At 36.9% G+C, this 25,473-nt stretch overlaps 1 protein-coding gene across 2 annotated transcripts in view; it reads right to left on the bottom strand.

The window, feature by feature from the left end:
* The window catches only part of Srgap1 (SLIT-ROBO Rho GTPase activating protein 1), a 291,479-nt gene that overhangs the window by 39,526 nt on the left and 226,480 nt on the right, over positions 1 to 25,473 (bottom strand). The window contains exons 9-15 of one of the 2 annotated variants that reach the window (XM_010644530.2): positions 18,937 to 19,134; positions 18,387 to 18,471; positions 11,813 to 11,840; positions 7,947 to 8,049; positions 3,709 to 3,769; positions 3,480 to 3,557; positions 804 to 938 (exon numbers count right to left, since the gene is read on the bottom strand). In XM_010644530.2, coding sequence (XP_010642832.1) covers positions 804 to 938; positions 3,480 to 3,557; positions 3,709 to 3,769; positions 7,947 to 8,049; positions 11,813 to 11,840; positions 18,387 to 18,471; positions 18,937 to 19,134 — 688 coding nt within the window. Of the gene's footprint in view, positions 1 to 803; positions 939 to 3,479; positions 3,558 to 3,708; positions 3,770 to 7,408; positions 7,443 to 7,946; positions 8,050 to 11,812; positions 11,841 to 18,386; positions 18,472 to 18,936; positions 19,135 to 25,473 lie in introns of both variants that reach the window. The other variant, XM_010644531.2, reaches the window with a different exon arrangement.

Below are 25,473 nucleotides of genomic sequence, written 5' to 3'. Positions count from 1 at the left end.
GGATAGGGGAGGCAGGAGATGGTTGCATAGCAGCAAGAAGACATCAGACGGAGAAAAAGATCAGATGGAGAAGAAATTCCGTTCTGTGAACTGGCCATACCAAGGAGTGTGGGAAATACTGAAACAGGTTTCAAATTTTACAGTCACAGAACCTAATCGTGCTTAATAATTCATTTTTGGTATGTTCTTTTGTGTACTGCTGTAAGACCTCCACTGAAGAAAACAGTAATGCTTCACTTGGCTAATAATTATTGGTTTTGTCATTATCATATACAGTCCCAGAGCAACTCTGCCGATGAGCTGGGAATGCCTGTTGACATCCAACTGCAGTACTGCAGTACCAATACCTGGTATTCCTGTATCCTAGTGATGAACTCTTATCCCATTTTACTTTATTTCTCTAAGTAACATTCAAAAAGGAGTAACTTAAGTTTGTTTCTAACACTGGTTAAGACAGAAAAAAAAAAAAAGCCAAAAATGACTCTATTTCCATGTTACAACTTTCTCTTCTCCCTTAGGCAGCCGACACCTGATTTTATGCTTTATTCTGGCAACTAAGCGGTCAGCTCTTGGTTCTATGGAGCCTGAAGATGTTCAGCCCTGAAGCAAAGTCCACTGAGCTACGGGTGAGGCCACAGCTGGAAGAGTGACTCATGCTGGATCCAGAAAGTAAACAAATGGCCCCAAAAATATGGTGGTAATGGGTTAATGGAGGGGTATGTGGAGGAGGACTATCTTTTCCAGGAAGTTGGTTAGTGAAATAATTCTGGTGGAAAAGACTAAGAAAAAAAGAATCTACTTACTGATACAAGAAATCAGATCATTAAATCTTTCCTTAGGAAAGAGGGGGTTTTCCAGTCCACGGAAATAGAGCTTCAGAACGCCAGCCACTGAATTAATATCATGGTTACTCTGGTCATCAGCAAGAGGATTTTCACCTATAAAAAAATCAGTTAGATACATAGTGCTTCTCTTTTTTTCCCCCTCAACAAGAATACATTTCTATACACACCACACACACACACACACACACACACACATTGATATTCCTATATATACATGAAATCTTTTAATTATGCTATATGAAAGATTATATGGTACTAAAATTAAAATAATTGGTTTAGATATCCCACCCCATGATTAACCTAAAAATAGTTAGCTAAAATAAAGCTTTAAAAAAAATCTGATGCTACCAAATACTCCCTTTCAAGTTGCCAAAATCTTAAAATAAAATATTGTGGTATTTATAATTTAACCAAACATGTTTTAACAGTAAAATTGGTACTAGTTTGACATAACATCAAAAACTACGTTCTTAACTACATTCATAACATCAAAAACTACTATGTCTTATCCTACTGGGAAAAAGACAGTCATACTACGCTATATGGGTCAGCAACATATATAAAAAATATCAAATATTAATTCTGAATGCCTACAATTAAATAACAGGTGTTTCCCAAAGTAGCATGGTAGTATTCTCAGCACATTTAAAAGCCACCTGAACAGTGGGAATTTCTGAAATAAGGTGGAGGAATTTGAAAATGTACCCTTAGTGGTATCAAGGCATTTGTATGAAAAGTGGATATTAAAAAATGTTATCACTGAGCCGGGCGTGGTGGCGCATGCCTGTAATCCCAGCACTTGGGAGGCTGAGGCAGGAGGATTGCTGTGAGTTGAGACCAGCCTGAGCTACATAGTGAGTTCCAGATCAGTCTCAACTACATAGTGAGACCCTGTCTCAAAAAGCCAAAAGACCAAAAAAAAAAAATAAAAAAAAAGTATCACCAGGGGCTAGGGATTTAGCTCACTGGTTCTAGGGCCTTCCTCTTAAGTACAAGGTCCTGAGTTTGATACCCAGTACCAAAAAAAAAAAGTATCACCAATATAAAATTATATTTTTTGTGGCAGTTTTAAAATACTAGGTAACTACACTGGCTTTTCCACCTTTCTGAGTATTAACCTGAGATAAAATCCTTAAAAAGGTCAACATAATACGTAGCAGTAAATCAAACACTATTTTTTTATTCACAAGTCTACTAAAATTCTCAGAGTGTGCATTGTATTTTAACATACTGCTTGTCTCTACAGGCAGAGACCCCTTGTCTCCTTTTTTCCTACTTCTAGGGTGGAAAAGCACTTAACAGGAACTCATAAGAATTACTGGCTGGGGATTTAGCTCAGTGGTTCTGGTGCCTGCCTCACAAGCACAAGGACTGAGTTCGACTCCCATTACCAAAAAAGAATTATTGTTGTGAGAAAACCATATACAAAGATACTGTAAACAAATAAAAAATATAGGAAGGGGTCCAGGGATTTAGCTCGGTGGTTCCGCTGCCTGCCTTGCAAGTGCAAGGTCCTCAGTTCGATCCCTGGTACAATAAAATAAAATGGGTGTATCTATATCTATATCTATCTAATCTATCTGCAAGGAAAAGTAATAGAACATTCTGCCTGTAGTGGCTGGCACAAAAAACTGATGTTTCACCACGTTTCATCCTGAATAGGGTCAGTGTCAGACAGGCAGCACACTTAGCTGCTTGACAGGGATGCAGCTCTGTTCTAAATATCAATGGGTCAGAAAATGTGGAACAGGGAAAAATAATATGGAACCAGTTTACCTCTTCAACCAAGGCTTTAAACTTTAGGGGGTTCTATGCCACAAAGAACCAAGGGAAATGCAACAGAGAAACAGAGAGAAAAAGTAGCTCTTTTCCATGTGATGACCACCCTGCATTTTTGCCTTGACTTCCAAACATAGGAAGGTACACATGCACCCAAGTGGATGCCATACAAATTATCATATTTGGAGAGCATTTATACCTAATAGCTATCACAGAAGAATTAGGCATTTTCACAGATTATGTATAATCCTTATAATCTGCAATTCTGCAGATGAGGAAACTGAGATCCAACTAGTAATTGAGTCACTCACCTCGAAACCCATTATTAGTAAATGAGACTCTGATTTGATTCTAGGTCTTCCTAACACTAAAGCATATGGTTTTGCTAATCAAAATATATTAATTAAAAGTTGAGTAGTATTTATGGACAACCTATTATGAACATGAATACGGCACCAACTAGGTCACATGGAAGTAGTCTGGGAATGGTACTAAGAGGAAGAAAAGAGCGAGTTAATGGCAGGAGGGAGGAGCTGGCTCATACACCTGCTGACTGGGCCAGGGCCACCCTAGTGTCTTTTGGAAGCCTTTCAGGGACATCTTGACGTATGTGTCATGGATGATCACTGTCAATTCTTCAACAGGATAGAAAGCTCATGTGCTTTTCTACCATTAATAACAAAGACTTATGATTTGGGTCTTATTTTTTAGCTATTCTGAACAGACTGTTACTCTAGCATCCACAATGAAGCAAATGCAAAGACGAAGACTTTGAGGCCATACAGGATGAATATGCCACTGCACATAATACAGAATAATGACTTCTTTTACTTACAGATAAAGACATATGATTACCTCTCTCAAATGAATTTTTAATATCATTGACTTCCACCTGGGAACCAGACACTCGGAAAATCCCTTGATGCTGAAGACCTAAAGTCAACAGAAGAGAATGAGGAGAAACCCCATCACATTTTTTAGGTATCTCTTTTACTAAGAATTATGTATTAAATGAAAACTCATATTTACTGAAATATTCACCACCATTGTTCTTAAAATAACAATTCTGTAGTTGGCAACTTACCATAGAGATTGATGAATCGAATACAGCTTTCTACTATAAGGGGGATAACCTGTCCTGAGTCCTGGGTAAAGAGGTAGAAATTGGTTAACTTCAAAGGGAAGGGTCTAAAATCACACATAACAATCAACTGCACAGTTCAACAGTAATTATAGTGATTTTAACCTTTTAGATGATCATTTCCAAATCCACCCCTTCTAAATTTTTTTATAAGACACCCCTCAAAAAGGTGAAAGAATTTTATATTTAAACAAAGGTGTATTTCAGTTCTGCAGCAAACCAAATTAAATACATTTAGTACAAGAATGCGATACTGTTTCAACTGAGTCTGCTGTGCCTAGAGATGTCAAAAGCTAACTCATCTCGTTTTTTAAATATTTAGGCTTACATATCAAAATGAATGTTTCATTTTTCTTGGCAAGGTTCTGATATGAGTGATCAGTCTTTGATGGACAGATAAAGAATGCTATTGGACTGATTAGTTGCAGCTGTCCCTGCAACGGAACCTGTCAGCCATTGCTGCATACTCTCTACCACATCCCCGAGAGTACACAGCCAGCATGATGACTGATACCTGCAATGGGAACTGTTTCATAGATAATTAAAATGTATCATGTATTTAGTTAGTTTGCATCAGAACTTACTCATTATTATGGATTTTTCATGTTTTTAGTATTAAGAAAAATTGCACAAATGTATATCTCATTAGATGTCATTTTCTTAGGAAGGAAGGTTTTTGTTTTTGCTTTTTTTTGGTACTGGGGATCGAACTCGGGTCCTTGTGCTTGTGAGGCAGGCACAGAACCACTGAGCTAAAACCCCGGCCCTGGGAAGGAAGTTTTTTTTTTTTTTTTTTTTTTTTTTCCCCTTATATTTTTTTGGTACTGGGGATCGAACTCGGGTCCTTGTGCTTGTGAGGCAGGCACAGAACCACTGAGCTAAAACCCCGGCCCTGGGAAGGAAGTTTTTTTTTTTTTTTTTGTCTTCTTTCCCCATATGTTGTAAAATATGAATAAATGGAAATTTTGGAAATGCTTTTAAACATGTATCAGATGACACATCAGATGAAGGAGATGCCATGCACTCCATGGAGTTAAAGAAAGTTACTGAGTATAGATTTATTTTTCTTCTATTTTTAAGACTCTGATCTTTTAGGAATTAAATATTTAAAGAAAACAAGACATTCAAAAATGATTAGCTGAAATCAAGTATACATTCATGAGAAATTTTATTTTGAAACACAAATGGATATTGGTTGCCTTCATTTATTAGAACAACTCAGAACCCACTAACCTTCCCAGTTAAGCATGGGAGAAAGATTGGGAATAATGAAGCCCAGCAATTTAAATTCTTTACCATTTGTAGAAACACTAGTGCATTTCATAAGGAATAGTTTTTTTTTTTTAAAGTTTTAAGACAATCTGATCAGTATATAATGGCTGAGGTACTTCTGGGGTCTGTACTAAGTTTCTCTAATTAGTTAATTGTTTCAGGAGCATAAATTTTATTAATTCCTTAAAGAAGAGCCTTAAGAATAAAAACACATCTCAGTGTGGACAAGTTGGCCCAAGATAGCAATGGAATTACATTAAAATTTACTGAATGTGTGAAGGGATTTTTCTTTAAGATACAAGCATGTTTTAGTGGAGGTAACCTTTACTGGAACAGTTCATGTAATACTGTGTTATAAAAGAGCAACAGATATTTAAACTTAAGGGATGAAAAGAGAATATTAGTTTACACCTCTACTGAACTTAGTACTAAAACATAAAGAAAAACAGAAAAAAAAAATCATTAAAAGAAAAATGTTTGCACTAAGAAAGCTCTAAATAAAAGTCTTACATTTTCATACTATTTAAAAATATTTTTATTATTTTATTTTGTTTTTTTGGCACTGGGGATCAAACTCAGGTCCTTGTGCTTGCAAGAAAGGCAGCAGAACCACCACGCTAAATCCCCCACCCTAAAAAATATTTTTAAAATCACTCAGGTGACTGCTAATCTTTTAGTACGACTGGTATTTCATTCTGGTATAGCGAATTTTGTAGTCAAAAGTAGTATGTGTATATGTGTGTGTGTGTGTGTGTGTGTGTGTGTGTGTGTGTGTCTGTCTGTCTGTCTGTCTGTCTATCTAATTTCATGGATGCCAGATGCCTGGGTAGAAAATATTTTACAAGTGAAACACAATGGGCTGCACACCATCCCTGTGCAAACAAACCTTTGTGTGTCTATTCCTTACAGGGCAGAAGCCTTTACACCGGTACTCTCCCAGTGACACTGAGGAGATCTCATCTGCACAGCGTTTTTCAGAAGTGCAGAAAGAGACTCATGTTCTCTTCTGTGTTACTGTCACTATCAAAGATTCCTCCATGCACCATCTGGGGAGATGAAGCGCTCATATAAGTGAATCTTCTATAGTAACTGCTTTATTCCTACTGTAGTACCTCAACTTAGTTTTCTTTAACTGTACTTAATGAAAAATATTTAAAAAATATAATAGACATACTTTCCACTATCTTAAACAGCAGTTTTCATATTGTATTAGCAAAATAATGGCCGTACACCTGCTTCTCTGAGCTTCCTATGTTCTCCTTCTCTCCCAAGGCCATAGCTGCGCATCTCACTGCTTTCATTTTATTGTTTTCTTCTCTCCATCTAATTTGCCCCTGCTTAGAAGCCATGAGTTGCGAAGCTAGATAATCAGATTTGACAATAGTTTATTATTAAATTAGAGCCAGGAAGGCTCATTTGGGTATAAGGCTCAAGGCAATGGCTTTGTGATTGCCATTTTAGGTTATCCAGTCATTCTCACTTAATTCCAGAGTTAGAAGTCATTTTTACAGCTGCCAGAGCTCTCCATGTATGTATATATGCATACATATTATACGTGCACATGCTTACAGTGCTTATTTTAAAATAATTAGTGCACATATTCAATAAACAGACATGTAAAGAAAGATGTCTATTAGATGCCAAGTGAGGGAGGTAATAAAAAAAATAAATTTAGTCTTCAAGAACCCTGCAGCCCATGCTATAAAATGTGAGCTATGAAGGAGAAAGCCCCTTATAAAAATATTAATTGGAGGGCTGGGGATTTAGCTCAGCAGTTCGGTGGCCTGCCTTGCAAGCACAAGGACCCGAATTCAATCCCTGGCACCCCAAAAAATTTAATTTGAGCCAGGCATGGCGGCGCATGCCTGTAATCCCAGCACTCAGGAGGCTGAGGCAGGAGGATCACTGTGGGTTTGAGACCAGCCTGGACTATGTAGTGAGTTCCAGGTCAGTCTCAACTATATAGTGAGACCCTGTCTCAAAAACCAACCAACCAAACAAACAAAAAACCAAACAAACAAACAAACAAAAGCATTGGAATCTATAATCTGATGTTAAATGTGTATTTAGTATTTAACATTGACTTTCCTTTGTAAAATCCCTTCATTCAAATTTCATACATTTGCCAAATACAATGTAAAAACAAAGAGCTTAATCTATCTGCTTTTACTGGAAAACTATTCCTCTGAAATTAATGTTTGATTTCTATCATTCCTTTCTAAGTAAAGCCTATTTATAAAACTAATTTCCAACTGCAAACATTTTTCTTTTAATGACCTTCAAAAATCTAATTAAAGCCAAGCATGAGTGTGACTTGGAAATGACATCAGCAGTGAAGGAGGCCATGCCCTCACCTCCCTCTGCACTGTACCTGATGCCTTGTGTGCGAGTTTCTTCGTCCTCGGCTAGAAGCATTACCAGAAGGACAGGATGAAAAAGAAGACAGAGAATAAACACAGCAGAGATACAGGGTATAGACTACAGGGCCTTCCAATTTATCCAATATAATGAATTCCTAAAGTCACAGGAAATCAAGACTCTTGCTGTGCTTCAGAGAGTAACTAATAAATGAATGTTTAAAATATATTTTATGCCATCTCATTTGCATGAGTAGAAATAAAACAATTTCTCTTTTTTTTCCTTTTTGTACAAATTATGGCTCTAAAAAAAATAAAGAAGGCTTTCTTTTCTGCCCATATAATAATATCCACATTTATTTCCTTTTCTGAAGACACTCAACCCAAATATTCTTTCCTCTCTGACTTCAGGAAATATTATATTGATTTTCTGGGAAAGCAAAGAGCCCCAGGACAGACTTGGACATAATGACTTGCCTCATTTCATGAGAGGCTAAGACCATTATAGTGAGAAGCGTGGAGATCAGCCACCCAGATGGCTGGTGCCAGTACCTTGACGAATGTTTCCAAATCCCCATTAAACAACTTAGCATTATACTGTGAGCGGGGTCTGGACTTCCTGTGTTTCTGGGGCTTAGGGGGAACATTTGGAGGCCTAAGGGAAGGGAATATAATTACTGAATATCAAACAATAAACGAAACACTCACAGGTCACATCCAAATTACAAAACATGGGATGCTGGGATCCTTCCCCACCCTGCCCATGGGGGAAAAGAGTCCCACCCCTTCACATTTATTTTTAGTTATGTAACAAAGCATTCATTTAGACTGCTGTTTTCTTACATGTTATAGCTGGCATTTGTTCATTTGCTAGTATGCTTAAAAATGATAAGCATTATCAAATGGAATTGTGAGCTATTTGGCCAATATTACAAAGCAGGGTTCTTGTCATTCAGTTTATAAGTCATATAGAAAGCACAAATGGTCATAAAATTAGGGCTCTGTATAGATCCTAACAGGAAAAATCAAACAAATGTAATATTTTCAGGCACAACATAATTTTTCAAGGCAAGTAACATCACATCTGTTTAATATCTCTCAGGTGTTAGTGGGACTTTATATTGTACAAAAGTAAGTATTAATGGGTCACAAGTGAGAAAAATAGTTTGTTTTTAATGCTGTTTCTCATTAGGGGTAGTGGCTCACATGAACTATTATTTTTGTAGAACAAACTATCCCACCACCTAAGTATGTGTAGAGCATTAGGCTGTTCTTTATTTATGGTGCTCTGGACTCTGTCCATCTCCCTCCTGCCTGCCTGCCTGCCTGTCTGGTTGTTGGATAAGCCAGTCTTTCTGATTTATACACATCCAGTACGTCATGTACTATATTTGGAAACTCTGCACCATCTTGCACTGTAGTCAGAGAGAGGGAACCTGACTCAATTTCTACATCTGTGCTAAGTGCATAAAGGAGAGTCCTGAGACCTCTTTCCAGATGTTGCGATTTAAACTCCTTAACCACAAGGCTTATACCACACTTGGAAATTACAAAAAGCCCTTTGTAAGCTATAGACTCTCTAGGAAGAAATACCTTTTTCATTCATTTTGTTCAAATTCAGAAGGTCTAGTTTAGAAACAAAAATCCCAATAATTTATGTGGAAGCCTGAAAAGATACAATCAAGAGCTTGCAGGGGAGGCTGGGCGTGGTGGCGCATGCTTGTAAGGCCAGCATTAGAGAGTCTGAGGCTGGAGGATCCCTGTGAGTTCGAGGCCAGCCTGGTCTACTTAGTGAATTTAAGTCCAGACTGAACTACACATTGAGACCCTGTCACAAAAAGTTTGGCGGGGAGGACAAACATGCTGATAACCTTTCATAGATTTTTAAGAATTTCCCAGCAGGTGGGCTCATATGATTAATGAGGCACACAGCCAGTAGTACCTAAAATCCCATGATACCCGAGAACTTTAAAGAAGTCTTTGTAGCTATTTAGAAGTGAATATGGAAAACTCTATGGAAACCAGACAGAATGTCATGTCCTGCTACAGCTGAAATATTTGAAATCTTTAACACACTAAATTCAGTGATAGATGTTTAACAATACAGTGTTGATTTCATCCATTTTTTTCATTATTTTTATGTTTTTAAAATGTAAATTTTTATTCTGGCACAGTGACAAGATATGACTGCTATTGAAAAGAGTTTGCTACATCTCCCATAAGGAAGGGATATGCGCTGCTGCTCTGCTGGGGGTGGGGAGGAGCACATGGGGAACCACTAGAGTTGGCCAGGAGGTAGAGAGAGAGACTAAGGGGAATATGAAGGAATGGTAGAGGCAGGGAAGGAGGCTTGGCATTGGTTAGACTTTATATTTTTGGTGGGCTCTGGGGCTATTCCTAGTTGCCTGTTATCTAGTTTTCTGGCCCTGGGTGTAAAGGAAAGCACAACAGTGGCTCTGCAGATAGGAAGCTGATAAAGGAGGTAGTTGGGATTATGGGCTTTGGATTAGCTAGTATACAGATAAAAGGTGTATTTGTAAACTAGTCTTTACTATCTCTAAGAATTGCTTCACCCAAGAGAGGTGGTTCCTTCAGGGCTCCTAAAACCCAAGAGATCAAAACATCAAATACCAAAACTAGAAAATATGCTTATAACAGGGCCCAACAGTCATGCTCCTGCATGACTGGTAGATACAGAATAATCATTGGCCGGGACCATCAGAGGGATGGATGTTTTTGATAACAAAGGAGGTAGTTGGGATTATGGGCTTTGGATTAGCTAGTATACAGATAAAAAGGTGTATTTGTAAACTAGTCTTTACTATCTCTAAGAATTGCTTCACCCAAGAGAGGTGGTTCCTTCAGGGCTCCTAAAACCCAAGAGATCAAAACATCAAATACCAAAACTAGAAAATATGCTTGTAACAGGGCCCAACAGTCATGCTCCTGCATGACTGGTAGATACAGAATAATCATTGGCTGGGACCATCAGAGGGATGGATGTTTTTGATACTTCTACCAAAGGCCCGAAAACTGCCTGTTCCAAGGATCTAAAATATGAGACAAATATGAAGAAACAAGTTGTTGAGAGGGGCTTGGGAGTACAGCTGCCTGAGTGGTTATCAAAGTCATTTCCATGACAGAGGTGGGTTATTAGGCACACTGGTGGGTCAATGGCTCTGACTCCACTGTGCCCACATCAGGTTAACAGAACCTGGACCATATAACATTCTAGCTACATGACTCTTTCTGGCTCTGTGCCTACCACACACCTAGCTGGTAGTTTAGATACTTGTATGAGAGGCTCATGAGAGGAAGCACTATCAGGGTTATGTGAATATCCAGAGTACTTGACAATTACTATTCTCATTGCAAATTCATCTACTTGAATCCCTTTAAAAATATTTTAAAGTCACTTATATTAAATATGCTCTAGAAATAACAGGCAAAATGGTTGACAATGCAAAGAGACACTAAATATGAAAAAGCTCCATAAAGCTTCCTATTATTACTCAGAGGTAATATTCCTCTGTCACTGACAAAGTGAAGAAAAACTTCAGTTGTTTCTTCGTTTGGTAAGTTTAGAAAAGTCAGTAGCTCAGTATTTCCAGTTGATTCACCAAGAAGTAAGAGGGGCTTATTTATGAATAAACCGCCCAACGATAATATTATAGAACCTTGAAAATCAATTTGTCAGATGTACTGAAGTTGTCAATGCCTCTGACCTTAAACACAACTCAACTTCAAAAGCTCAAAGGCTTGCTATGTCAACTAGAACAATTTCTGGATGTTGCACAAATGGTGTCATAGAAAAATAACACCTACCACAAATTCTCCCCAGCTCAAATCAGAATCTGCTTCCAAAATGGCTTTTCTTTCTCAGCAGTGACTTAAAAAGGCTTCTATTAGTGGTTAAAAAAATGTGCAATATTATTTTTGGTGCTAAAAGTTAAATTTTAAAAGTGAAATAAGAAGTGGTAGATACCTTAAATCCTAAGATTATTTAATGTAGTTTTAATTTTTATGAGTGACATGCATAAGACAAAGTAGAACATACTGTAACTATTTCTAATACTAAAGCAGTAGCTATATACCTCCTGTTTGTTGAGTAAATTATCAAAGCAAAAGTCCTATCAGGCTATTTCTAAAGATTTAATGTGCTTTGGATTAGATAAAACAAGCCTGTTTACCTTAGGTCTTTGTTATGGACTGCTTATTAAACAGCTTTACAATTCTCTTTGATATAGCATAGCATATCTGATGTGGTAAGGACCACAAGCATTTCATGGAGTTATGCTTTGTCAAGCTCAAACCATGTTCCATGCTCATTAACAGAGCATGTTCATTTCTGTAGCATTAAAATGGTTTTTCATTGTTAAAGAGAAAAGACTATGAAATATGACAAAATATCTTCCTACCTTGTACTCATATATTCAGCTTTGTGACCTGCAAAAACCAAAAAATTTAAATAAGTAAGTTGAATGGAATCAGTGCAGTACATTTAGTAATCTTTTGTATCATGTTTCTTATTTTAGGATGCTGAGTTTATAATAACTTGCACATTTTATGGTGGTAAACATGAGAATAGTATATGAAGATACAGAAATAATTCAGTCAATATTTCATAAAATTTATTCATAAAATTTAATGAATTCTATAATTAGAGAAGCATGTTTCATGGGACAATTTGGGAAGGTAGTTTTTAAAAACAAACTAGACAGTTTCTTGATCGTCACTTAGTTCAAACACAAAATGCAAATGAAACAGATCCCAGATTTATATGTTAGTTATTCTTTCTGTCTTCACTGATGCTTCTCAGGGAGGAGCAGGAGGTCAAATAGGGTTGAGAGAATTCATTTTCCCTTAGACTAAATTGGTATTCTTCCTGTGATATGAAATCAGGGGACTGGGAGAGAAGCTGTATTCCATAATCAGAAATGACATTTGCAGATAATAACGTACAAGGACGTTAAATGATACTGTATGCCAGCAACTTGTAAGCTAAAAGCCTTTCATAGAATTCTGTCATTTAAAACATGGCTGCTTTTATACATTTGGGCTTCTTGAGTTGCTTTAAATAACAGGGCTGAATTTTTATAGCACTTTCACAATCTGCACTAATTTTAAGTTTGCATGTGTTGCTGGCTGCTGTCTGCTCTTTCTTACATTCAGGGTGGAGCAATGAGAAGAAGTGTGGGAGACTTGAACTATTCAGCTTCATTTGCAAAATGATGGTATAGTCTTGAAAGAGCTTGAAAATATAGCTGATAGTGGAATGTCACGTGGCAGCACAAATATGTGAGCCCAGCCAATGTATCAGAACAGAGAGATTCAGTCTTACAGGGCAAGACCAGCATAACAATCAAAGGGTAAACTGGCTTGTGGGGGAACAGTGAATGAATACTCCCAGGCTGCCTCAGAGGCTTTCATTTTATTTACTTTTGAAGAACAAGTAGCATAAGGTATTTGATTAGTATTATTAAAGCAGGGACAACAGGTAATATCAGAGAATACCTTTCTCAACCTAGTCCAGGCCACTGTACATGTTGACAGAATCAGTTCCTGGCCAGAGTTGGAGTGGGGATGTGGGGAAAGGGGAACCTGATTCCCTCTCTTCTATGCAGCCCTGCCTATCATTTAACTACAGGTCCCTTCCTTTTGATGTCCTTCTGCTACATAAAAAGTGTATACAGAACTCTAGACAATTATGTAGTTATTCATGAATGAGAAAAAAGTCTACTAGAAAGCAGAGGGACAGACAGTGAGCTCAGCATGGTGTGGGGGCCTTAAAGATATTCTAATGAAGTGCCCAGCAGGAAGCTGGCTAGACAGGGTTAAGGCACAGAGAAAAGACCACACTTGAGATAAAGATCTGAGCGTCTTTACCATTTAGGTTTTGTTGGGAGCTGGCAGAGGTCACTCAGGGAGACCTAGTAAAATGACCAGAGTTGGTAAAGAAACTGTCTTTGTATTGTATTGTCATGTTGCACATTTTATTAAGGCTCATCTAATATACACTAGTAACAACAATAAAAACAGCAATAATATTTAATACTTATTAGACAATATTCTAAGCTTTAATTAGGTAATAAGTGCTCTAAAGTGTTCTGAATGGTATGTTAAATATTTTACTCATAATTTTCATAATCACCTAATGAAGTAGCTTCTATTATTGTTTTTATTTTACAGAAGAGAATGAGAATACAGAAAAATGACTTGCCCAAGGCCATGATACTAGCTTGGGACAGGCACTAGGGTCCAGGTCTGTTATAATTCCAGACCTGTGTTCCCAAGCTCTACATTGTATTACCTTTAAAAATAGAAAGTCATTTTCCCCAGAAAATACTTTGAATGGTCCTAGAAGATAGATATATGGCTTAAACTTCTGTGTGCCTCATGTGACTAAAGCCAAATACAAAATACCAAAGACTTTAATAAGTCTAATAAATTACATGAATATGTAAATTATCAAATATCTGTACATTTAAATGAATAACAGGTTCATTGTTTTCAAGTGATTCAATGCTAATGATGCTAATAATTCTTAGGAATGAAATTTTATAAATTGGAAAATGTACTTTTTTGGGGGGGTACCTGGGATTGAACTTGGGTCCTTGTGCTTTCAAGGCAGGCAGTGGAACCACTGAGGTAAATCCCTGGCCCAGAAATTGCACTATTTTTGTTTTTTAAAAATCTCAACCAATTATTCCCTAGATTTAGAAAAAGATTCTTAAGTTGCTTTTAAATAATTTTATTCCATTCATGGTTAGTAGTATAAAAAAATTAAAAAACCTATAAAAGATACATTTTGAATAATGAATGGAGAGCAAGCTTTGCAAGTATTCTCACTCTCAGCACAACTACACTACCACACCCAGTATTTTTTCAGTTAACAGTCCTGTGTTTGTCTCAACTGACAAATGAGGCTTTATTTTTTAATCAGTATGATCATTAATAGATCAATAACACACAAGCTTAGATGACTCTCCTTCCCAGAGAAATGTAAAAGGTCTGAGGATTAGATTTGAATCACTTTCTTTGAGAGCCTACTTAATTATTAAAAATGACAGATCCTCCCTCATACACACATACATGTAAGCCATTTGGAGGAAAGTGACCCAAGATGAACTTACTCTTGGTACATCAGCCTCAACTACTTTATTTTACTTGAAAATTACGACGTGTTATTTTTTGCACCTAAATGTATTTTATCTCTATATAAAATAATCAAAATAAGTTTGGGGGCAACTTGAGAAAAAAAAAGCTAGTGAAAGTATTTAAAATACAAATATAGCTCCAACTAGACACTGATACTGTGGAGTTGTTCCCTAATGAATGACCTATGAGGCTCACTTTCCAGCCCTTTCTCTTCCTTAAGAATACAAACCACTGCGGTGCTTTTCTAAAAAGAAATAATTATTCACAATCAGCTTCTCTTTAGAAAGTATATTTGTACTCTACTCAAAGACAGACAAAGGGTTGTGTGAAGATAACCTATTTAATTCCTTTGTCAGAAACTTCACGCCCAGGGCAAGAAATAATGTAATATGGAGCTCAGCTTCCACTGTCAGATTTTCTGTGTTTAGCAAAATTACACAGAAATTTACACCCTCTTAACTCCAAATGGTGCATACAAAGAAGCCAGTATGAACATTAGGCTCATTACTGAAAATGAAAAATACCTTACCATGCCCCAGGGTTACGGATATATCTCTCATTTACTGGGTTAGTTTAACCTCAATTTAAAAATAAGTGACACTGCACAAAAATATACGGCATTGGGGAGGGATGAAGATGACCATGATGAGTATGGTTTAACAGTTCATTCTGTGTTTGTTTTAATAATTTTCAAAGACTTAAAATTCCGAATTTTGACAGTGCCACTTTAAGAGCCTGATGTAGCTGCTTCACAATGCTGTAAATCAAAGAACTTACTGAGCCGCTGGTAGCCTGCCAAAAAGCGAGCAGTAAGACAGGCCAAACACATGTCTGTAGTTACAGTTTCAGCTGTGTACGATCAACTGCTAAATCCCTGGGTTAGGCTCTGTTTGTTTTACTGTGAAGGTAGTTTGTGCAGCAGTGAGTCTAATATTATTTAGTGAGGTGATTTCTACCTAAAAACTCACGACTGTCCCTAAACACGCCATTAAGTCCTGTACTACTAATCTTATTTAACTAAATAGGGGCTTGGATTCTTTCCTAAGGGCTCACCAGTGGATTACTTCACCATGGGCCAGGAGCCATTAACTCTCCTAGTCTCCTTTGGTGTAAGCCTATTAATGCAAATAGGGCTTGTGTGGAAAGCCAGCAGGCTCACAGTGATCAAACTAAAAGGTAGGGCATTGTCTCCCATGCTCAACTTCTCTCTGAGTATCAAACCCAGGCAGTGACCACCAACTGGTGTGCTGCCAAGCCTGCAAGAGGGCCAGGGCTGGGGAGCAGAGGGGTCTGTAACCAGGGGCCAGGGGCCAGTGTGCACTGCTGCCACCAGGTGAAAGCCATTCAGTTCCTGATGCAGAATAAACGTTGAGACCAGTGCAGGTCTTGAGCACCTGAACACAGCTGGGTCACTAGCACACTGGGAACTCAGTGAAAGAAATCACAAGATAAAGGAATCCAGGCTCAGGGTTTACAAGGTATAATATAGGGCAAGAGTGAAAGACAGAATCTGAAATTCAGCCAATTGGCCAAAATGTGGCACTATCCAAGAATAACATGTAACATAACATTAACTGGTGGGGCTTTCTAAGAGGCATAAGAGAATTTATGTTGTGCGAGTACCATAAAAGTCTCAGAACATGGCTCCAAGCCACACTTACACACATCTGCACACATCACCAAGACTGAATGCACCCCTTACTTAATCCTTGCAAACTCATAATTTCTAAAGTGGTATCCACTCTTGTAGGGAAAGATTTTGTGCCTGTAAGCATTCTTCTACACTTAGGGTAATTTATACTTTGAGGCTGGCAACTGACCTTGAGGGCACTATTTGAAACATGAGGCACTTGTGAAAAAAGGAGGGGGGAAGAATTTACATGATACTATGAGGGAAAAAGAAAAAAAGGGGAACCAATTTATCAAGTGAGAAAAATATTCAAAGATAAAAAGGCTTCTTTTGTTAAAACAAAACAAAACAAAACAAAAAACAAAACCTCAAATCTATAGAACATATGAAAGAATAGTACAAGGAACATCTTTATACTGTTCATTTAGATTTCTCAATTGTTAATACTTATGAAATTGGCTTTATTTCTCCATATGTGTCTTTTTCCCCCTCAGAATCATGTGAAAGTAAGCTACAGACATTATGACCTTTCAGGGAGCATTCTTTTTTTTTTTTTGGTACTGGGGACTGAACTCAGGTCCTTGCTCTTGCAAGGCAGGCAGCGGAACCGCTGAGCTAAATCCCCGGCCCTCAGGGAACATTCTTTATAACTGTAGTACTGTAATCATACATAGGAAAATTAACATTATGCAACTAATATCATTTAGTATAGTCTATATTTAACATTTTCTATTATGAAAAAGATATTTTTCATAATTTGTTTTTTGATTCAGAATTTAATGAAGATTCATACATTGCCTCTGGTTATTTTATTTGTTTACACAAGTTTTAGTAGTTTAACACATTCCGACTGGCTTGTACCATTGGATGAGACTGTCCCATGACACCTGATGAGACAGTCATGTACATACTACCGGTGGTTCAGAGCTACCCAGCAGTGAGAGACATGAATTATGGCCCTGTCATGAATATTTTTTCTTCTTAGGTAAAATTGGTCTTTTAGCTTGGTGTCTGCCATCTTAACTATGTAAGACATGGAGCCTTAAGTGATGCTAACTTTTTTCCATGTGGTCAAATTCTCCAAGGATGACAGATGCTTTACAGGAAAACCGTAAGACAGGTATTGGAAACTATGTCTTGTAGACAAGGAAGATTCCAGAATGACAGGAGGCCAAGAGTTTAGGTATGATAGTGGCAGTCTTTTTTTGACCTGAGTAACTCACACCTCATTTCCCACCTCTTTTGTATTTTCTTTCATTTATCTGTAACTTCCAGCAGGACTTAGTATGAATAAAGTACAATTAAAACTGTAGACTCAGAGGCACTTAAGACAGGGACTTTGCCTATATGTTTTCCCTTTTAAATTCATGAAGACTAAAAAAGAAACAATAGCATTTATATAATCCCTTTGCCTACAGTCCATTATCCCCTCAGTTTCCTCGTTTATAAAAATAAGGGAATAGTGCCCCCTTAAGAATATAGCTCAGAGCAATGCCTGGCATAGAGAAAATCTTACATAAGTATTATCTCTTGCTATTGTTTTTATTATTAGATGCTGCATTCTGTATATTATACTATTGGCTTATTTCTCAACTAACGTCTAATGAAAAGAAAAAAAAAAAAGAAAAAGAAAAAGAAAGAAAAAAGCATCCAAACTGGTTTAGTTGGTTTCTAGAGTTCAAAAAGGCAAAAGAGGAAACAACAAATACCAGCCCATTAAAACAAACAGGAGTGGTAAGGAAGGGTGAAGTGCAAGAAGAGAAGGAAAAAAATGTCTGGGTCCAAACATGGAAGCAGGGGCAGCTCCTCCAGATTCTCTTCCTCTTAGGAGTGCTACGCTCAAAAGATTCTTCATGGTGTTGTTCCTCAGCCCTCCCAAGATTTACTATGCTTCCTCAAGTTTACTACCATGTCTAAAAAGAAAATAGTTCCAGGGGGAAAACATCATTACTGCAGACACAGATAAAACCAAGTCTAGGGCTGGGGATTTAGCTCAGTGGCACCACACCTGCCTTGCAAGTTCAAGGTCCTGAGTTCAATCCCTGGTACCAAAAAACCCAAACAAACAAACATACAAAAACCCAAATCTAAACATGTAGTGCTTCTGCTTAAGTCACAAACATACGCCTCATACTCTTAACGGAGTGTGTTCATGACACACTGTACAATCCAGATCATCTTTTCATCTATTCCAAATGACTGACCTTCTCCAAGAGTCTTTTGCAGCAAGTCATGTTTGGCTTGAAGTTTTGTGATGAGATTACTGCCTTCCAAATATTCTCTGAGTTTCTGCAAAAGGCAAGATCAATTTATACTTTAAAAAAATTCAGTGTTCAAGAATTTCTCATACAAGATCTGAAGTCTCGCCACTTTTATCTTCTAGATCCTAGAATTTGGGTGCCCAAGCCGTATCTATAGTCCAGCAGCATCAGCCATCACTTGTGAGCCTCCGAGGTACAGTGCTGAGGATCCCTTTTCTCACCTGACCTATGGCAAACAGAACCTACATTTTTAACAAGCTCTCAGGTACTGATGTGTATGTACATTAAAAATTTAAAAGTCCTATTTTAGAGCATTTCTAACCCTCAACTAACTCCTAACTTTATCCAGACTGACTAAATCAGAAACTCCAAGGGGGCCAGGAGTCCACATTTCAACCAACCACTCTGCTCATGTCAAGGCAGCTGCACAAGCAGCATTGGGGAAGCTCAGATCTGATTTCTGTCAGGAGTGGCCTGGGGAGCAATGGCGCACCATGAAGTAGAACTGCTCGGTTTCCTGCTGGTTTGCTCTTCTCTTGGCGATGCTGGGCTTACTCAGGTAGGTCTCAGAGACGGTGGACTTCACAGATTCTGTGGAACGGCTGTGCTGGAAGCACTCAGACACATCATAGTCCTCGATGGTCACCATATCTTGTATTGTCTGCAAGGTGGCTTCTGTTGTTTTCTTGACCTAGGAAAAGGAATGCATTTTTCATGTTAGTACATAATTTCATCAATCCTTCACATACTCGGTTTCAGGCCGCTCGGTCAGGCAGGGATGAGAAAAATGGGCCCAGCTCCCAAGGAGTTCAGAATTTATCAGAGGAAAGAAACAGGTCACAGAGGCCCAGGATTGAAGGGGAGGGAAGGGAATGGTGACCCCCCCCAAAATGAATTATGTACAGGTACAATGATGAATTCAACCATTATGTATGTCAAAAGTATACTAATTAAGAGTTACTGCATATTCCCAGTAAAATAATTTCTTTAATCTTAAGGAGGACATCACTTTATATTTGAGCCCTTATAAATCTCATAGATCATTAGGGTCCCTCAGAATTACTTTTATGCTTTAAATAATTGTTTTAATTGAAGCAAAAGTATATACAGAAAAATACATAGACCAGAAGTGTACAGTTAGATGGATGATCAAAAGTTGAATATACCTTGGATGAAAATAGTTCCTTATGAGCACCCTTGTGCCTTCCCAACCACCCTTCTTCCCTCTCAAACTTATTTCCATTATTTTGATTTCTAATGTCATGTATTAGTTTTGTCCTATTTTATAATTTACATAAATGGAATCTTACAGCATGTATGATTTTTGTCTTGCTTCCTTTCCTCAGTGAAATTCATTCATGTTAAAAAGCATAGTAGGTCGCTGCTGAATATTCATTGTCAGAATACATCATAACTGATCTCTTTAACTACAGTGTATGATTTTTGTCTTGCTTCCTTTCCTCAGTGAAATTCATTCATGTTTTCTTAGCATAGTAGGTCGCTGCTGAATATTCATTGTCAGAATACATCATAACTGATCTCTTTAACTACTGATGTGACTTATTTTTACTTTTGGGCTATAGTTAACTATGTTTCTATAAGCACAATTTTGCTGGGCCACATATACATGAATGGAACTGCTGCTCACAGTATACACCTGACTTTTTCCCAAAATGACTAGCGTAGTTGTTATTCTACCAGGCGGTAGAATTCCTGTTACTCCACATCCTCATCATCAGTTGGTATTAGCCTTTCTAATTTAAACTATTGTGTAGGTGTGCAGTGGTGTCTCACCATGGTGTCAACATGCATTTCTCTGATGTATGAAATGGAATAAACTATCATAGGTTTGAGGCAATTTTGATCTCCTCCTTGGGAATACTTTGTTCAAATCTCTTGCTCAATTTCCTACTGGATTAAGAGTCTTTCTCACTGACTTGTAGATATGGATATGAGTCCTTTATTGGTTATACATGTTAAAAACATATTTTCTAACTCTGTACTGCACTTTTGCACTGTTTTATTATTATACAGGTGAAAATAGTTGCTACTTTTAGTGTAATCAATTCATCAATTCTTTCCTTTGTGATCAATGCTTTTTGTATCTGATTTAAAAATACTTTCCTAGACCATGGTCACAAAGATACTGCTCTATTTTCTAGGGCTTTGCTATTTATTTAGGCACTGGGGATTGAACTCGGGACCTTATGCTTGAGAGGCAGGCAGTGGAACCATGAGGCTAAATCCTGGTCCTCTAGGAGCTTTCTTATTTATCGTTTTTTTAAAAGTCGAGGGTTATATGCCATCTTTGCTTATAAAAGTCTAATGTAAATTAATAGCTTTCTTCCTCCTTCACATTGTAAAGAGTTTAGAATATTTTAAGTCCATTCACCCTCAACTGGTATGCAATTTTATAATGTACTACAACAGAATAAATGTAGATATTTACATATATTCAAATAAGACATTATTATTGTTTTATATAACCAGCATTCATTTAGATTTATTCATATATTATGCTCTTTGATCTCCATTCCTTGTATTTTAAGAGCAACCTTTAGAAATTCTCTTTGGTATGAACCTATTTTTGTTGACTTGAAAATATCTTTTACTTCACTTTCATTTACAGGAGGTATTTTTCCTGCTTGGCATTTTTGTACAGAATCTCTGCTCTTATTATGTGAGAAGTTTTCTCTCAGTCTATCACTACTCTGAATAAAATTTACTTTCTTGCTCTAGTTGCTTTATCTGTTTCTATACATTATTCTACAGTTTCACCATGATGTGTCTAGGTAAGGATTTTAAAAAATACTTCATTCCCAGAATTATTTAGGACCCTTAAATCTGAGTCATTTTTCATAAGCACTGGTAATTTCAACTATTGACTATTTTTTTATCATTTTTCTGGGAGTTCAATGACTATACTTCAATTATATTCTCTTTATCTCTTATTTTTCTCTTCTGTGTTTCCTATCTTTTCTATATTTTCTACATTGTGTTTTGATTATTTTCTTCTGATTTGTCTTTTACTTTGACAATTCACTGTTCAAGTGTGTCTAGTCTAAGGCTAAACCATTCAACAAATTCATAATTTTGGTTGTTATAAACCTTAGTTCTTGAATTCCAACATGGTTCAACTCCATATATGTTATTTCACTCCTTATTGCTCCCAGCTGAAATCAAAGCTTGACTTTTATATCTTTGAATACTATAGTTCCTTTATAGTTTGTTTCTGATAAGCCCAATGGTTGGAGCTCCTGTAGGTCTGTCTGTATTGTCTATTATTTCTTCTAGCTGTTATTCATAGTTTCTTGTCTCCTCACATGTCTAATTCTTTGTTGGACATTTGTAGAGTTATGTGAGGTCTAAAGTAAGGACAGCCTCCAAAGAGAATATTTACTTTCTTAAGTTGTTGAGAGCACCAGTAGATCAGAGCCCCTGGATTTTATTACTGCTTGAAATACTGGTAGCTCTTTATTGTGAGAAGATAAAATTTCCCTGTGCCTGTGCCTTAGGCTTCAGGCTTGGCCATGCATCTGTCTTGGACAAAGATTTGAAAAGAAGAATCAAATTTCTTGACTCTGAAGCATGGTGCTATACACTTGCAATCTCAACATTCAGGAGGCTGAGGTAGGAGGATCACTGTGAGTTCAGGGACAGCCGGCAATGCAAAGAGAGTTCAAGACCAGTTGAAATTACAACGGAAGATCCTATCTAAAACAAAAAAAAATATTTTTTGAGTGACTCAGTTCACCACTACAGGAAGTGGAAGTTAAAAAAAAATTTTTTTTGAACAATATTGTATTGTTTTGGAAAGAGAACAGTAGTTGAGTTTGGATACTTCAAAAGCTCATGTAACAGGATTACTAAAAAAAAAAAAAAAAAAAAGGGGGCAAATAAATTTAACAGACTTAGTCATTATTTCTGGGAGTCTGCAAAATGCAAAACATGGGTTTTCTTAGAAAAAAGCATATTAAAGATCACTTTAAAAACAATACTATGGTTGGGCGTGGTGGTGCACACCATAATCCCGGCACTCAGGAGGCTGAGGCAGAAGGATCACTGTGAAGACCAGCCTGGGCTACACAGTAAGTCCCAGGTCAGTCTCAACTACACAGTGAGACCCTGTCTCAAAAAACCAACCAACCAACGGACCAAAGAACCAACAAACCAACCAACCAACCAAACAAAAAAACCCACAAAAAACCCCTCAAAATCCCAATACTATGAATATTAGCTTTAAGGTGGTCATGATTATATTATCTATATACTGGATTAGAAGACTTGCTGTCTTAAGTCAACTAGGTTCTTAGTGCTTGTGAAAAATTTCGAATGACAGCATTATGCAAAAGTTTTAAAAATATTGTATCTAAAACAAATAGATGTGAAGATGGTGCACTCTGGTGTGCTTGATGCTCAAAACATGTTAATGAGAAACAATACCAACTCACATAAAGAGTCTCCATAAAATTGTGAGAATGGAAATAAAATGTTTGTAAATCGGGAGGGGAGGAGGGGGTGAAGGGAGGGCAGGGACAAGGGGAAAAAATGAGAACCAAGACCTGTCATGTAAAGGTACAAGATCCCAATAATGAATGTAACTGTACTGTATACCTAGATTGTACCAATAAACCCAATGAGGGGAAAAAATTCTAAGAATGAGAAATAATATTTCAAAATTAAAACATTATTTTGTATAATACATTATTTTAAGCATTTATGCATAATTAAGTTAATAAATATTTCAGTAAATATTTGACTACTTTATACATTTGTAAATTTTATATTTACATTAGAAAATAAAAGCCTTTACTTAAGCCTATATACAGTAACCATAATAGCATTAAACACTATTATTTCTTAACATAATCTCTTCAATTGTGTAAGAAAGCACTGGAAAGAGAGTATACTATGTTGTTTGAGGGGATCAGGGTGGTAGCATTGAGAAAGTAAGTTCTGGGCCACATGCTGGAGGATCACTTTATAGTCACTGGAAGATTTTCCAGGTAGCAGAAAGAGTGGAAAGACAGACTCTGGACTCTTAGAGATCCAAGTAATTTTATACATTATAGCAGAGAGGAGATGATGTGGTAATCATGGCCCTAATAAGCCACACTTAAACTTAAGAATCAACAGGGATATGCTGATATCTATAAGGAATGGGAGTGGCAATTCAGAATTATATTTTAAAAAGATCCCTGAGCTGATAAAATAAAAGGGAAGGAAACAAAAGGTAGGAAAGTTGAATCAGAAGGCCTTAGTTTAAAATGATGAGGGCTTGGGTATCTTCCCCCCAAAATTAAAAGAACCATACCACAGCATTATATGTGTACCCATGTTCATAGCAGCCCAGTTTGTAATAGCCAAAACCTAGAAACAGCCCACCTGCCCACTAACTGGAGACTGAATAAAGAAGATGTTGTAAAATAAATAAATAGGGCCAGGAATTTAGCTCAGTGGTTCTACCACCTGCCTTGCAAGTGCGAGGTCCTGAGTTCCAACCCTGGTACACCCCCCAAAAAGATAAATAAAATGGAGTACTGCTCAGCCAAAAAGAATAAGAAATTAGAGACATTTATAGCTAAATGCATGCACGTAGAGGCCATACTCTTAAGTGAAATAAATAGGAAAAAAATAATGAAATAAATAGGACATGTGTAAATACTGAAGTTTCTCTGGAGTGAAAAACTATAAGTGTAAATAAGAATCAAAATGTATACTAGATAAAGTGAAATAAATAAGTCACACAGGTGTAAATACCAAATAGTTTCTCTGGTGTGAAAAACTATAATAGTACAAAAGATCCTAATGATATAACTGACCATGTGAAATAGGAAGAAAAGTGCTAAAGGAGTAGAGAAAATGGGAAAGGTAATAAAGGAAAAGAAAAAAATATGACAATGAATAAAATGGAAATAAAGTGTTTGAAAATGGGGAGGGGAGGAGGGGGTGAAAGGAGGGGACAGACAAGGGGAAAAAAATGAGAACCAAGACCTGTCATGTAAAGGTACAAGGTCCCAAAAATGAACGTAATTGTACTGTATACCTTAAAATGTACCAACAGACTCAATAAAACAAAAAAAAAAAGTTTAAAAAATGTATACTAGATAATGTGAACTAGGAAGAAAAGATGCAAAGGGTAAGGGAAATTGGGAGGGGTAGGGGAAAGAAAAGAAGGAAAAGGAATAAATATGAGAAAAGGAAAAAATAGAGTCAGTCTTTGTAAATAGGGAGGGGTGGAGGGATTAAAGGGAGGGTAGGGGAATTGGGGGGAAAAAAGAACCAAGATATATCATGTAAATATACAAATTCCCAATAATGAATTTCAGCATATTGCATACCTAAAATGTATGAATAACATTAATGAATTAAAAAAAAAGATGATGAGAGCTTGATCTGAGAAGTAACACCAGGAATGAGAACAACAGGACACATTTGAAAAATATTACTAAGTGAGTAGGTAAGGCACAGCAAAAATTCAAGAGATTTAGAAGATCAAAAAGTATATGATGTTCTTAAGATATTGGTGGAGTGGAGTATGAATAAAATTATATAAGATGTGATAAGGTGCTTTGACATGTTTCTCATTAAAACAGAGTAACAAATTACAACAAAGACAAATGAGAAGGCTCCCAAAGCCAAAAATGGAAAGAAAATAAGACCCCCCCAACATCTTAGATTTGTTTTGAAAATCTAATAAAACAACAACCAAAAAAAAATCATCATGGGTAAAAAAGGAAAAATCTTTACATGTAGTTTGTCTTAAAATACTTCGCAAATTTGTTGGAAGTTGGCATCGAACGTATGTTCATTCAGTTTATGAAACAGATGGGCTCAGAGTGCCGTTTCGCTAGACCCAAGTTCCTGTGGGTTGGACAACCAGAGGCAGCAGCATTACTAAATATACATCTATGGAATGTGGACACGAAGAGACAAAATCAACAATGTTTTCCTTCATTTTTTCAACTTCCTTCTTAGAAGTAGTCAAGGTTAAATTTGGAATTGTCAGGAAGAATAAAGGATGTGACAG

This window comes from Fukomys damarensis, unplaced genomic scaffold (genome assembly GCF_012274545.1).
Source record: "Fukomys damarensis isolate Sample0158 unplaced genomic scaffold, DMR_v1.0_HiC HiC_scaffold_15, whole genome shotgun sequence".
NCBI lineage: Eukaryota > Metazoa > Chordata > Mammalia > Rodentia > Bathyergidae > Fukomys > Fukomys damarensis.
This window is presented reverse-complemented; position numbering and strand designations above follow the sequence as displayed.